The sequence below is a fragment of the Spermophilus citellus genome (assembly GCF_964194105.1).
Source record: "Spermophilus citellus genome assembly, chromosome: 19".
Lineage (NCBI taxonomy): Eukaryota > Metazoa > Chordata > Mammalia > Rodentia > Sciuridae > Spermophilus > Spermophilus citellus.
In genome coordinates this window covers 15,503,251-15,517,109 of record NC_138201.1, presented here as the reverse complement: position 1 = coordinate 15,517,109, position 13,859 = coordinate 15,503,251, and the positions used below count along the sequence as shown (strand labels likewise).

Genomic DNA, 13,859 nt, shown 5'->3' with positions numbered 1-13,859 from the left:
AAAAAGCATACTACAGGCACACAGCCACATCAATATTTATAGCAGCACAATTCACAATAGCTAAACGTGGAACCAACCTAGATGCCGCTCAGTAGATGAATGTATTAAAAAATGTGGCATATATACACAATGGAATACACTCAGGAATAAAATCATGGCATTTGCAGGTAAATGGATGGCATTGGAGGAAATAATGCTAAGTGAAGTTAGCCTATCCCAAAAAAACAAGTGCTGAATGTTTTCTCTGATATAAGGTGACTGACCCATAATGGGGTAGGGAGGGAGGGGGGCATGGGAGGAATAGACGAACTCTAGATAAGGCAGAGGGGTGGGAAGGGAAGGGAGGGGGAAGGGGGTTAGCAAAGATTGTGGACTATGATAGACATCACTATCCAAAGTACATGTATGAAGACATGAATTGGTGTGAACATACTTTATATACAAAGATATGAAAAATTGTGCTTTATATGTGTGATAAAAATTGTAATGCATTCCACTGTCATATATTTAAAAAATAAAATCAATTAAATATCTTTTTAAAAAAAGACAGGTTCTCTGAGCCTCAGTCAGAGTTTGCAAGGAAGGGAAGCAGAAGACAGAGCAACAGGGAAGGGAAAGACATCTCCCCATCCTAGGTGTGGTATCTACATCATTTTACCTTATGCATTTTCTGCTTTTCAAGTAATGATAGCTAAATAAAAATACATGCTACAAATAAAAACTTCTATCCATATTGTTCAAGATTATTGCCTGGCAAGGGGAAATTAGTGTGGTACATTTTAAGGGGGGGGAGTGTACTAGCATAGCATGTATAATGAATGCACAAAGTGGAGATTTTTTGAAAGATACATACACATATATAAATATGTCTACAAAAACGACCAGGTTGAACATCCCTAGCAGGCTGTTGGCACAGTAAGAAGTCAAGAAACATCAGCTGCTCTTGTGACTTCCTGCACCAAATACTCAGGATGGTTATCTCTGAGAGGCAGTCTGAGCTAATCTTTTTGTTGCTTGTTTCCCACAGTATTTTACAATGGGTACATATTGTTTTTACTAGGTTAAAACAGGGTTCCTGAACCTCAGCACCATTCACACTTTGGGTTGGATGTTGCTAGATACCAATGTCCCTGGTGTTTATCCACTGCACTGACCAAGTTGTGACAAACAAGTTGTCCAGACATTAGCAGTGTCCCCTAGTGTGCGAAAGTGCCCCTGATTGAGAACCACTAGATTAAAATACAAGTTATTTCTTTTGTTGTTTTCTTTTTTTCTTTTTTCTTTTTTTTTTTCTTTTTTATTTTTTCCTGAGGATGGACCCCAGGGCCTAGCATTTCTAGGCAAGTGCTCTACCACTGACCTGCACCCCCAGCCCTAAAATATACAATTTGTTCAATCTGGATGGATAACACATACATGTTCATTTTATTATTATTTTGACTGGGTGTGTGTATACACAGCACATATGTAGTATATATGTTTTTGGATAATGGTGCATTTTATAATCTAAAAATTTTAATTAAAATATATAACTAGGGGAATTGTGGCTCAGCACTAGAGTGCTTGCCTAGCACAAGGTTCGATTCTCAGCACCACATAAAAATAAAATAAATATATTGTGTCCAATTACAACTAAAAAATAAATATTAAAAAATAAATAAAATAAAATATATAACTATATTTTAAGCAAAGAGAGAACAGTAGAGGAAAGGGACCAACAGACGGAAGGCAGGGAAGGTGGAGGGAAGTATTTGGGGATTGTGATATTAGCCAAATTATATTGTCATAGTGTGTGCATGTACAAATATGAAACAACAAACCTCATCATTATATACAACTATAATGCACCAATAAAAGGTGTGGAAAGAAAAAAATATATGTGACAGTATTTTAAAAATTAGGTGCCACCTGGACACTGATTTAAATCATATAGCCAAGAATAATAATTGTTCTTTTCACTTCCTTATAAGACTACCACTAGTGTTGCGTGCTCTCTACACAGTATTTTCCTCCCTTAGAACAACTTTACAGAGCAGCCCAGCTGACAAGTGAAGGAGGCTGGAAGCTGAGCCCATCACGCACGCATCCTCTCCCTAGCTGCCAGGGCTCTCGGCCAATCATAAGCCACAAACAACAAGCAAAACGCAACGAGGATTTACAAGGTAGTGAACCCTGGCTCCCAATCCCACCCACTCTGCCACTGGGCCACCCCTGGGCAAGTTCCTCTGCCTCATCTGCGACTCAGGGTGAGGAGGACGCACTTCCCGGGCCGTGCGGGGATTAGAGAGAGCAGAGCGCCAGTCTCGGAGGAAGCGCTCCGTAACTGTCGTTTGCCTGTAAACTGTAAAAGCAAGGTAGAGGCGATGACCACCCAGCGACAGCCTTGTGACACAAGTCTTCAAAGGCCACCCTACCTTCCAGAAGGCTAAAAGGAGGTACACAGGGCCACACGGCGAGGCCGGGGTACAGAAATCTCAGCCGCCGACCCGAGTCCCGGCTGGCGTGCCCCATGCGGCGGCGGGGCCCCACTCACCGAACTGCATCCAGTCCCAGTCGCTGAGCGTGTCCATGTTGCGACACAGGTCGTCCAGCACCCAGGCGGGCAGCTGGTAGATGTAGCAGGCCATGTCAGGCTGGCCGGAGGGCCCAAGAGAGACTGTGTCGCGTGCCTCGGATGCCACGGCTCTGGTGTTAGGCGCGAGAGCCGCGCGGGAAGTGGGCGGGGCGCGCCGGCCGCCACCGCCCCCCAGCGGTCATAAGCCGCACAGCTCGCTCTTGCGTAGACTAGCGGGAGGGGCCGCGCGGCGGGGGAAAGTAAGGCCCTGGCGAGAAGGGGCACAGGCCGTGTGGGCATTTTGTGACAGCCACGGGAAGCCTTATAAGTCCACTTCCAGGGCTTTGGGCACTACACCGCCTCATGCATTCAGGAGGCTGAGGCAGGAGAATCGCGAGTTGGAGGCTAGCCTCAGCAATTAAGCAAGACCCTGTCTCAAAATTTAAAAAAAAAAGAAAGAAAAGAAAAAAGGACTAGGGATGCAGCTCAGTGGTACAGTGCCCCAAGGTTCAATCCTCAGTACCAAAATTGTCTTTACATGAACGAAGTAGGAGGAACAGAATTTATACTAATAATAGCTAATATTTATTAAGCACTTAACTATATACAGACTGCACCCAGATTATTTTACTTACTCCTTACAATGACTCTATGTAGGTATGGTGATTAATCCTCATCCTACAAATGAGGGAACTGAGATACAGGTCAAATAAAGTGCCTAAAATCATACATATAGGGGCTGGGGATGTGGCTCAAGTGGCAGCGCGCTCGCCTGGCATGCATGCAGCCCGAGTTCGATCCTCAGCACCACATACCAACAAAGATGTTGTGTCCACCGAAAACTAAAAAAATAAAATATTAAAATTCTCTCTCTCTCTAAAAATAAATAAATAATAAAATAAAATCACACATATACAAGTGGCCAAGATGGGATTTAATAATGTGCCTAAAATCATATAAGTACAAAGTGACTGAAATGGGATTGTGAACTTAAGCAGTCTAGTGCCAAACTCTTCTTCCCCACTAGCTACAAATTGCCTGTTATCCTAACTACTGTTTCTTTATTTCTACAATGTGCTTTCCCTGTTTGAGAATTACCTTTAGGTAATTCTCACAAGCCTGTGTTATATTCTTTTTGTTTGCTGAGATAGGGAATCACTCTATTGCCCAGGCTGGCCTTGCACTCCTGGCTCAAGTAATCCTCCTGCCTCAGCCTCCCTAGTAGCTGGAACTATAGTTGTGCACCACCACATCCAACTTATTATTCCCATTTTATACAGGGCTAAATAGGTTTCAAGAGGTTAGGCAACTGCACTGAGTATAACATGTAGATGTAAACACCAGCTTGGGAGTATGGCTGCCACAGAAGGAAACTAAAATCAAAGTGAGAAGACATGGGACCAAATCTCACTTCTGCCATCAATAGGCTTTGTGACCCTGGACAGCTTACCTTGACATGGTCAGGGACCCCTCTCCTATGCAAAATAGGACCCCTTAGAACTAAGGAATGAATACCTTTCAGGGGAAATAGAGCCAAGCTAGTAGTCTTATGGAAATGACACCCATTCCAGAAAATGAAGAGTTAAAAGGTAGGCTAGTCTTTAAGGTTATGGAAATGAGGTAATAGCCCCAAAGATGGGAGGCTAGAGAAGTGGGCTTAGCTGTCTGAGTCTACACAGTCGGTCAGCAGATATGCCAGCCCAAGACAGGCAAAGCAGGATCTGCACTACTCTGAAAATAATAATAGAGACTTTCCCAGATGATGAGTGACAAATGCATAGGTAAAATAGTTACCATTAAAGTAAGACACAATTACCTTTATCTTATTAGCATAATAAAACACCCCCCAAGGGAATGAGATGTGCAAAGATGCAACTTCAGTGCCACCTGTATGCATAATGATATCAAGTGGCTGAGCTCCTGGAGCTCCTGCCTGCCCCACAGATGCCATAAAAGCTCTTCTCCCCAGGGATCTTTGTCCCCCAAGTGCTATCTCCCTCCTGGCTGGAATAGAAGTTCTTAAACCCTTGCATGTTTAAATTATTTCAGGGTCCTTTGTTTATTTCTACAACTCTGGGTCTAAGAGGGCTAGGTCAGTAACGATTTCATTGTTTTTCACTTGTTTTTCACAAGTGGGATTGATCATTCCCCTACAACTTTTTGCATTGAGTGAAGGAAGCAAATGAGACCAAATTATACAGTCTACAGAGAACATCTAAAATGAGCTGGGCACAATGGTGCATATTCATAACTCCAGTTATTCAGGAAGCTGAGTCAGGAGGATTGCAAGTTCAAGACCAGTCTGGGCAACTTAGCAGGAACCTGGGGGCAGGGCAGGGGGGACAAACACCTGTAATCCCAGCGACTTAGGACACAGAGACAGGAGGATGACAAGTTTGAGGCCAGCCTCAGCAATTTAGCAAGCCCCTAAGCAACTGAGAATCTATCTCAAAATTTAAGAAAATTTTTAAAAGGGCTGGGGATGTGGCTCAGAGATTGGACATCTATGGCCTTGAGGCCAGAAGTGAAGCATGTCTCAGTGTGCTGAGATGCTCTTCTAGGGTATTCGCAGAGTTGCAGATAGACTCCAAGGTGGAAGACTAGGATGGATGGATAGGCTGAGGAGGAAAGCACCTACAACCCAGGTGCAAGGGGACAAAGGAGAACCAAGGCCCTCATCTTTCTCCCTTTTCTCTATTGGCACAGTCTCCCATTTATTTATCCCTTTCTTTTTCTATGTATTTATGTATTTACTTTTTTTATTCAACAATACTAGGGATTGAACCAGGGGCTCTACTGCTGAGCTACACTCCCAGCCCTTCTTTCTTTTTTTAATTTTGAGACAGGTTTCCACTAAGTTGCCAAGGCTGGCATCAAACTTGCAATCCTCAGCCACCTGAGCCCCTGAGTGCCGGGTTTCTGTTCTCACAACTAAAAGGGTCAGGGGTCACTCCAATTGAACTGGGCTAACTGGGCTACACGAAATAACCACACAAGAGACACAGATACCTTTTTATTTGGGGTCGCTGTGATGGCTTCTCTGACCTTAAGGGTCCGCAAAAAGAGAAAGAGCGAGAGCACATGCTGACCCCTTTTATTGAGGAGAAGCTATTCAAATGAGGCAAGGGTCGCCACACCCAAGGGCACAGTAAGAGAAGGGGACACACACAAGGCACTTCCATGGAAGATTCTATCCTAAACAGGGCAAGGGGTTATATTACAAAGGAACAGGTGAACATAGCTTCACCCACGGGGTTGTAGCAAGACACTCCCATGCACAAGACACTGACCCTTGCACCCAAGAAGGGTGGGGAAAGCTCTGCCACATTTCTGCAACTGAGTGCCTCATCACCCAGCCAGGGAGAATGACTTAGTCACGTGCAAGTTTGGTCTCCCACACCTGAGATTACAGGTGTTCCACCTTACCTAGCTTATCTCAGCCTTTTATTATTATTTCTTTGGTGGTACTGGGGATTGAATCTGGGAGGTATTCTGCCATTGAGCTATACTTTCAGCCCTCTTAATTTATTTTTTAATTTTGAGACAGCATCTAAGTTGCCCAGGCTGGCCTTGAACTTTCAATCCTCCTGCTTCAGTCTCCCAAGTGGCCGGGATTACAGGCATGAGCTACCATATCCAACTTATTTTTTATTCTTTTGATCCTGGGAATAAAAGCCAGAGTCTTGGGCATGTTAGAAAGGCACTCTACCACTGAGCTACACCCCCAGCCCAAGATGCAGAATTATAATGTCAAAAAAACCTAAAAGATGCAGACTGGACTTCATGAATCAAGAAAGCAAAGCATCAATTTCGACTTCCCATCTTTTGTGTGTGTGTGTGTGTTGCTGGGGACAGATCCCAGGTCCCCTCACATGCTAGGCAAGTGCTTCCCCACTGACCTATTTGTATTCCCCCAGCCCTACTTCTAATTTCTAGCCCAGGACTCTCTCCTATGATTCTATGTAGCTGCTGGTAAAAATATTAACTTACCTTTTTTGGTCCTGTTTTCATGGGCAGAAAGAAAAACTGTTTCCATATGAATGCTTTCCTTTTTAAAAATTTTCTGCAGTGCTCAATTTTTTTTACAATGGTATTTCATTCTAATAAAAACAATAAAGCTAGAAGAAGCAATGTTAAATAAATAAATACATATGCAACCTAAGGTTGGAAAAAGAGACTTGAATGAGGTTACTTGTGTTTGCTTCCCCATCCCACACAAAGCCATTAAGCAAACAGCTTTCAAAACTCTCTCTCGGAGAAAAATCAGGTTAAAATAACCTGCCCTACCTGTTTCTTCTACTCTGTGCCATTTAATGTATTAAACAGCCTTAAAAAAAAAATCAAAACAGGAAACATCACAATCTCTTAAGAACAATACATTTAATACATTCACAGGATTCCAAATGAAAAACAACATTACTCATGCTATATGTTTTCAGTTTTCCTTGGACAACACAAAAAACACAGTACTCAACCTTCCGTTTTCACCAGAGGAATGTGAAATCTCATTTTGACACATATACTCTCATTTTGACACACAAACAAGTTTAAAGAAATAAAAACAACATTAAACTACTGCAGCACCAGCTGACTTCCTTCAGTCTCCACTCAAAAAACACAGAACTCAACCTGTGTGTTTTCATGGGAGGAATGTGAAATCTCATTTTGACACAAAGACAAGTTTAAAGAACTAAAACAACCTTGAACCTATTGTGGTACCAGCTGACTTCCTACAGCTTCCACACCACCCACAGCTGCACAGGGAACTCTCCCCCTCCACCCTTGTTTCCTCAACAGAAAATTAAATATTTAGAGGTATGTCACTGAATTAAAACTACTATAACATGCTAAAAAAAAAAAAAAGCCAATTTATTTGTTGAAAGAGAGGAGTAAGATTAGATGATGCTTAAAAGGCATAGGGAAAACTATTCACATTTGTCTCATTTCTTCACTCTGGTTTTAGAACATAGGATTGTGCCCAAAGGAACTAATGATGCCAAGAAATACCCCAAACACTAATTATAAAGAAGGACTATGCTAATGTTTATGAAAAGCTTATGATAATGTGGAAAAATATTTAAGTTATAAAGTTAAATGAAAAAGTAGGATACAAAACTGTATATGCATTATGATCTCAACCATGTCAAAAGCAATAAAACAAAATATGCCCTGTAAGAGGCTGAAAGAAATTAGTTGAAAAGGTCAACAGCGGTTGTATTTAAGTAGTGTGTTACTGGGATCTTTTTTTTTTTTCTTTTTTTAACTTTCCTGTCTCTTCTAAATTTTCTCTCATGGAAGGATTTTTTTTCAAAAAAATATTAATTACAAAGAAGTAAGTCTGAATTAAGTTTTGAATTTGAATCCAATCTATAAGAAAGGATGTGAATGTTCATAAAACTGTAAAACGTTCCAGGCTCCTAGACAATCCCACTGTTGGGAGTAACTAGCCTGAGGGTAGAGGGGTTTGGCTTCTCCACATCCCAGGAAAAAGTGTGACCAGGTCCTACTGATGCAAATGCTGAACTGAATAGAAATGTAATGGTTTTACAGAAAGGAACAGATATCCATGCCTGGCAACAACTTTTTTATAGTAGGAGCTCTTCCACACTAAATTAAACATGAGGATGGCTCTTTCCTGCTATTGCCTAGATACATGTCAAGTTACAAGAACACTATTATCAACCAGGCATAGTGGCACATGCCTATAATCCCAGCGATTTGACAGGCTGAAGCAGGATTCTAAGTTCAAGACCAGCCTTGGCAATTTAGCAAGACCTTCAGCAACTTATCAAAATCCTGTCTCAAAATAAAAAACAAAATGGGCTGGAGAGGTGGCTCAGTGGTAGAACACCCCTGGGTTCAATCCCCAGTACCAAAAACAAAAACAAAAAGCACAAACACTATTATCACAGTGGCTATGGAAAGCTGATCCTCGTTTAGAAACATTAATAAAACAGTATTGCAACAAGAGTTGGCAAGAAAAGTGCAACACTTAGAAAAAGTGCTTTCTATAAAAATGATTCCCTTTAAGATGTTTCTTTACTGCACACACTTTAAGGCCTCCCTCCCTTCCCCTCAACAAGAGAGGAGGCCAACCCTCCAAAAGTTTCCTTCTAAATCATCCATCAGACTGAAGGCGCACAGTGTCCGAGGCACTAGGGTCTCAAAGAGGAGAAAACCTGTCCCTGTCTCAAGGACGTTGCAGTCTTGTAAAAGTGGGAGGTGGACATATCCCCAACCACCACATGTCCCTTAAAAGCAGACACTGCCTCTTTCTTACCATTAAAGAACATGCTGCAATTCTCACTGAATTACTTACACAAATATCCTTACACTGAAACTTTCCTGACTTACTAGGAGGCAAAAATGCAAGTATTTTCTCTTGGTGAGTACTTCTTGAATGAGCAGGTACTAGGTGACACTTCTGACATTCGCCCCTAAGCATCACAGCGCCTAGTGAAGTCAGTTAACGTGCTTCTTTCTAGGCAATGGGAGCTTATTTTACTCCAAAAAAGATATTTTGAAACCGAGAGTAAGTGACCAGTCCTATATCTAGATCAATCCTCATCAGTGTGATCAAAGCTGAGATGCAGGAACGGTAACTTCAATTAAATTCTTCAGTCTCCTATTCCAATCGTTGATTTTCAATGTGCTCCTGTGTTAGCCGTTCCAGGTCTTTCCGCACATTAGGATGGTCTTCCAGATCTTCGTAGAGGGACCTGACGATGTCCAGTCTCCTGTAGTTCTCGGGCTTGACTAGGCTTCGGACAACCTGCAGGCATCGCTCTTTCAGGGTATACACTGTAAGGCAGGAAACCAAATCCTCAGAGGCAGGCTTAGGCCTCAGAGCAAGGAATGAGTGAGAGGCTCTGCCAATCCCAGCAAGTATGTTTACTAAAGGCGAACCTTACATTAGGTTAAAAAAAGAAAAGGGTGAGCACATATGTTGTGTATGACATTAATGGATGCCTCATGAGTTTCATGCCCCTGTATAGTAACTTCCCCTTGAAAGTGAGACTGTGATTTGCTTAAATGAAGGCAGATGAGGTGATGCTGGCTTCTCTGAGCCTAAGCCTTAAGAAGGGCTGGTGACTTCTGCTTTTACATTCTTAGGAGCCCTGAGTTTCACTGCTGGAGAGAGCACACAGGAGGGACAGTCCCTGAGACCACCTGGAAGAGGGGCCCAACCCCAGGCCACCTGCCAGCAGAAGACAGCAACACTGCCAGTCTACAAAATAAACACCAAGCTGAACTCAGCATAGGCAGCAGAATTGGAACAGATTTTTTTTTTAAGTTTTAGGGGCTGTTGCCATATTGCAATAGATATCAAAACCAGTGTGTAACTAGATTTGGGAATAACTCAATTTTTATTTTAATCTCACTGGGGAACTATATCATATGAGGCAAAATTTAACCTAACAGTGCTCATTTTGTACACCCCCCCCCATTTTTTTTTTCCACTAGGGATTGAACCCAGGGACACGCACTGAGTCACATTCCTCAGCCCTTTTTATTTTTTATTTTGAGACAGGGTCTCGCTAAGTTGTTTGGGGCCTTGCCAAGTTGCTGAGACTGGCTTTGAACTTTCAATCTTTCTGTCTCAGCCTCCTGAGCTGCTAGGATTACAGGCATGCACCACTGAGTCTGGCCCCACTTCTTTAAAACAGTATCTATACATACATTTTAATTTTAACCCCAATGAACCCATAGGTACTTATTTGTTTTTTTTTTTTCTGAAGAACTTTAATTTCACAGGGTTCTACTTAATAAAATATTTTGAGCTTTAAACGAATAGTGAACTATGGTGTTAATCTTTAATTCATTGATTTATTAAACCCTGATTGACACCGAGTTTAACTGGATTAAATTAAAAATATAACACCAGAAGTCAACAAATAAGCCATGATATTTTTTTAAAATATTTTTTAGTTATACATGGGCACAATATCTTTATTTTGTTTATTTATTTTTATGTGGTGCTGAGGATCGAACCGAGGGTCTCACACGTGTGAGGCGGGCGCTCTACCTCTGAGCCATAACCCCAGCCCCATGATATCTTATTTTCCTATTCTTCTGGGACCCTAGGGACAAGCCTACTCCAAATGGCATCCATAATTCTACAATCAGATATTCAGTTTAGACCATCTTTTAAGAGCCCAGAGTGCTTTTGAGATACCAAAACATCTTTGTTCAATATACATCTATTGAACAGGAGTAGTAGTGCACACCTATAATCCTGGTGATTCAGGATGCCGAGGCAGGAGGATCACAAATTGGTGACCAGCCTCAGCAACTTAGCCAGATCCTGTCTCAGAATAAAAACTGAAAAGGACTGGAGATGTGGCTCAGTGGTTAAAAGCCCCTAGACTTAATATGCAATACCATACATACACATACATACACATACACACACACACACTCACACACACACCATATGAAAAAATATTATTTACAGTAGAGAACAAAGCATAAAAAGACTGAATGAGAAGGCTCACCAACCTCTAGCAAAAAATAGTAAGAAATGGTACTCCAAGTAACCTATCCTCTACTTATTCCAAGGAACAATCTTATCTTTTTAAAAAGACTGAGCATCAGTACCTGGCAGAGTGATGTTGGCAAAAATAGGCTGTCCGTCAACATTGAGAGATGGCACAAATAGTTCAGTTTGGTTAACCAGAAGCCCGTCATATGTGCCTGCGTCTCTGAAGAGCCAAAGGTGACCTGTTAACACAAGCAGAAGCTGTTAAGGAGACACACTGGTCTAAGTCAAGGCACCTATTCTCTCTCTCCCCTGACATACATGAAGTGCTTGCCTCTTGTTCTGCCGACAAGTCACAAAGTCTTTCCACCATCAATAACAACAGCAATCCTTAAAAAGGATCTATTTACAGATAAGAAAACTGGTTAAAGAAGGCAAGTCACTTGCTCTAGGCAACACACAGAATGCAGAACCTGTACCTAGGGCTCCAAATCTAAAATTTGGGCAGAAAAGCAAAGCCTAGGTCAAGTAATCAATTGCAAGTCACAATAAACACTGCAAACAGTAAGAGAATAAGCCACAGGTTCCTCATATCTAATTCTCAAAAAGGAGGTACAAAAAGAGCATAGTGTGAGAAATGAGCCAGACAAAAATAGGGTGCATTCTGTATGAACAGGCAAAATTAACAAATGGTGGGGAAAATGGGGGGGGGGGCACAGGGAAGGAGGCAAACCTTCAGAACCAAGATTCCACTTGAGGAAGGAAGCTCAGAATAAATATCGCACTCCTTCCTTGGGCATACGTACTTGAAGATTTGGGTGGGAAATTTTAAGAACTTTAAACTGGTAATTTTTTTTGCTGTGGCAAAATATACCCAGGTGAGAGGGGTCTCCCCCCCTCCTAATTTAACACTAACTATTTTAAGAGTACAATTTGGTAGCATTAAGTACATCCACATTTTTAAATAATTTTGTATTAAGCCAGGCAAATTTTGAAGAATACAAAATTCACACAATTTCCTCTATAAAATAAGTTCTACAGAAATATGGATCCCTGGAAGCACTGTGTCTGTGTTCTTCCTCTTCAAACATTAGTTTGGTCTAAAAGGCTGAGACACAACTTAATGTTGTAATACAGCAAGAAGACTGACACAAGATTCAAAGCAGATGTGGCCCTTGACTGAGGATTTCTTAACCTATAACTATTAAAAATACATTTCTTTTCTACATAAATTTTAAAAAGAAAGAAAAGAAAAAGGAGAGGGCTGGGGATGTAGCTCAATGATACAGTGCTTGCCTAGCATGCATGAGGTCATGGGTTCAAACCCCAGTACCATAAAAAATTCATTAGCTTATTAAGTATGTCACCCTAAAAGAAGAAAAGACCCATCAAGAAGGATCAGCACAAGAAAATTAGGAAAATTAATCCAGAGTAGGACTACTCTCTGCCTGAGCTAGGGAAGCTTATTGACTCCACCTTAGATAAGGCCTGGTTATCCCTCACCAGGGTTTTTTGTTTTGTTTTGTTTTGGGCGGTGCTGGGACTGAACTTAGGGCCTCACACATGTTAAGCAAGCGCTTTACCACTGAGTCACATCCTTGGCCTCCCCTCACCAAGATTTTTACAACAGCTTCCTAACTGGTAGAGCAGTAAGTAGTTCTCCCTCTCCAAGCCCCTCTGCAACCTGGGTGAGCCTCTTGGTATGTAAATCTGACTATGTCAAACAGCCCTACTTCACTAGGGCTACTTCTGTGCTTCTTTTCCTACCATTCCATACCCACCACCCCTTCTGGCAAGGCCCCAGTCTTGGCACACGAGGTTCCTTCTGTCTACAACTCAACTCATATTTCTTGGATTGGCTGACTTCTACTCAACCCTGCTTCTGAACTGAGACCACAATCCCCTCCCACGCTCCCACAACCCCCTGAGCTCTGTTCCTATCGCAGCAATTATGACACTGGCTTATTCTTGTCTATTCATGAATCTCTCTCCCCAATGGGACTATGGTCTCCAAGATGGCAGGGACCCTATTCGAAACTGAAGCACTGGGAATATCAGGACTGAACGAACAGGCATTAGAGATGGAGCCACATTTGGGGGATAAATGCACTTGAAAGGGGGAAAAGCCACCTTCAAATGTAAATCTTTCAGTTTTACAAAGAAGGTTCTGCCACCTGCAGCATCAACTTGGATCTGTCACTACGTCTGTGTGGCTTCTGTTCCTCGACCATGAAATAGGAAAAACAGTAATTTCCCCTGGTTTCCAGGATGGGGGAAGGACTGAGTAGCATCGCTTTATCGTCCTGCGGTCCACAGGCCTAGGGAGCCGAGCAGCGATCTGCATCGGCATCCGCGAGGGCTCGCGTCGCGCCCCGGGACAAAGCAGGCGGCGCGGCCGGGCCTCGTACCTCGGTAGCTGTGGATGCGGCGGCCCGTGCCCGGCGGCAGCGTGGGGTAGGGCTGCGGCTCGCCGTCGAAGTTGAGCCACACAGGTAGCACGACGCGCGGGCTGCGGTTGCAAAAGATGACCTGGGAGGGCTCGCGCGAGTTCACCGAGCGCAGCACCGGCCGCTGCCGCCCGGCCTCCATCTCCTCCTCGGCGCCCAATTCCTCCCGGTCTGACTCCTCCGGACCGGACTCCTCAGCGCCCGATTCCTCCCGGCCGTACTCCTCAGGGCCGTACTCTTCGGCGCCCGCCTCCTCGGCGCCCTCCTCAGCCCCTTCCCGGCTCCCCGCCTTCCGGGGCATTACCCCCGCAGCCTAGACAACCCTGGCCCGGTGGCCTCAGGATTCGCGGGCCGGACGCGGGGCGGGACGTGCGTGCGC

The 13,859-nt window shown here is 43.2% G+C and overlaps 2 protein-coding genes across 2 annotated transcripts in view; both read right to left on the bottom strand.

The window, feature by feature from the left end:
• The window catches only part of IRAK2 (interleukin 1 receptor associated kinase 2), a 56,137-nt gene extending 53,439 nt beyond the window's left edge, over positions 1-2,698 (bottom strand). Inside the window, exon 1 of the mRNA XM_081276018.1 lies at positions 2,534-2,698. Within this exon, the coding sequence (XP_081132144.1) occupies positions 2,534-2,627 (94 nt within the window). The 5' untranslated portion in view covers positions 2,628-2,698. The remainder of the gene's footprint in view (positions 1-2,533) is intronic.
• A 4,219-nt stretch (positions 2,699-6,917) lies between these two features.
• Positions 6,918-13,854, bottom strand: VHL (von Hippel-Lindau tumor suppressor). Its single transcript, XM_081276024.1, has 3 exons — positions 13,442-13,854; positions 11,153-11,275; positions 6,918-9,355 (listed from the first exon to the last, which is right to left on the bottom strand). The coding sequence occupies exons 1-3, from the start codon at positions 13,779-13,781 to the stop codon at positions 9,180-9,182; spliced, it is 639 nt and encodes a 212-aa protein (XP_081132150.1). The 5' UTR covers positions 13,782-13,854; the 3' UTR covers positions 6,918-9,179.
• Between the last annotated feature and the right edge of the window lie 5 nt (positions 13,855-13,859).

Excerpts from the sequence above, each read along its gene's own strand:
- VHL (XM_081276024.1), bottom strand. The coding sequence starts at position 13,781 with ATGCCCCGGAAGGCGGGGAGCCGGGAAGGGGCTGAGGAGGGCGCCGAG. Across the intron at positions 11,276-13,441 it reads CCGCATCCACAGCTACCGAG|GTCACCTTTGGCTCTTCAGA; the intron begins GTACGAGGCCCG and ends TTGTGTTAACAG. Across the intron at positions 9,356-11,152 it reads TGCCAACATCACTCTGCCAG|TGTATACCCTGAAAGAGCGA; the intron begins GTACTGATGCTC and ends CCTGCCTTACAG.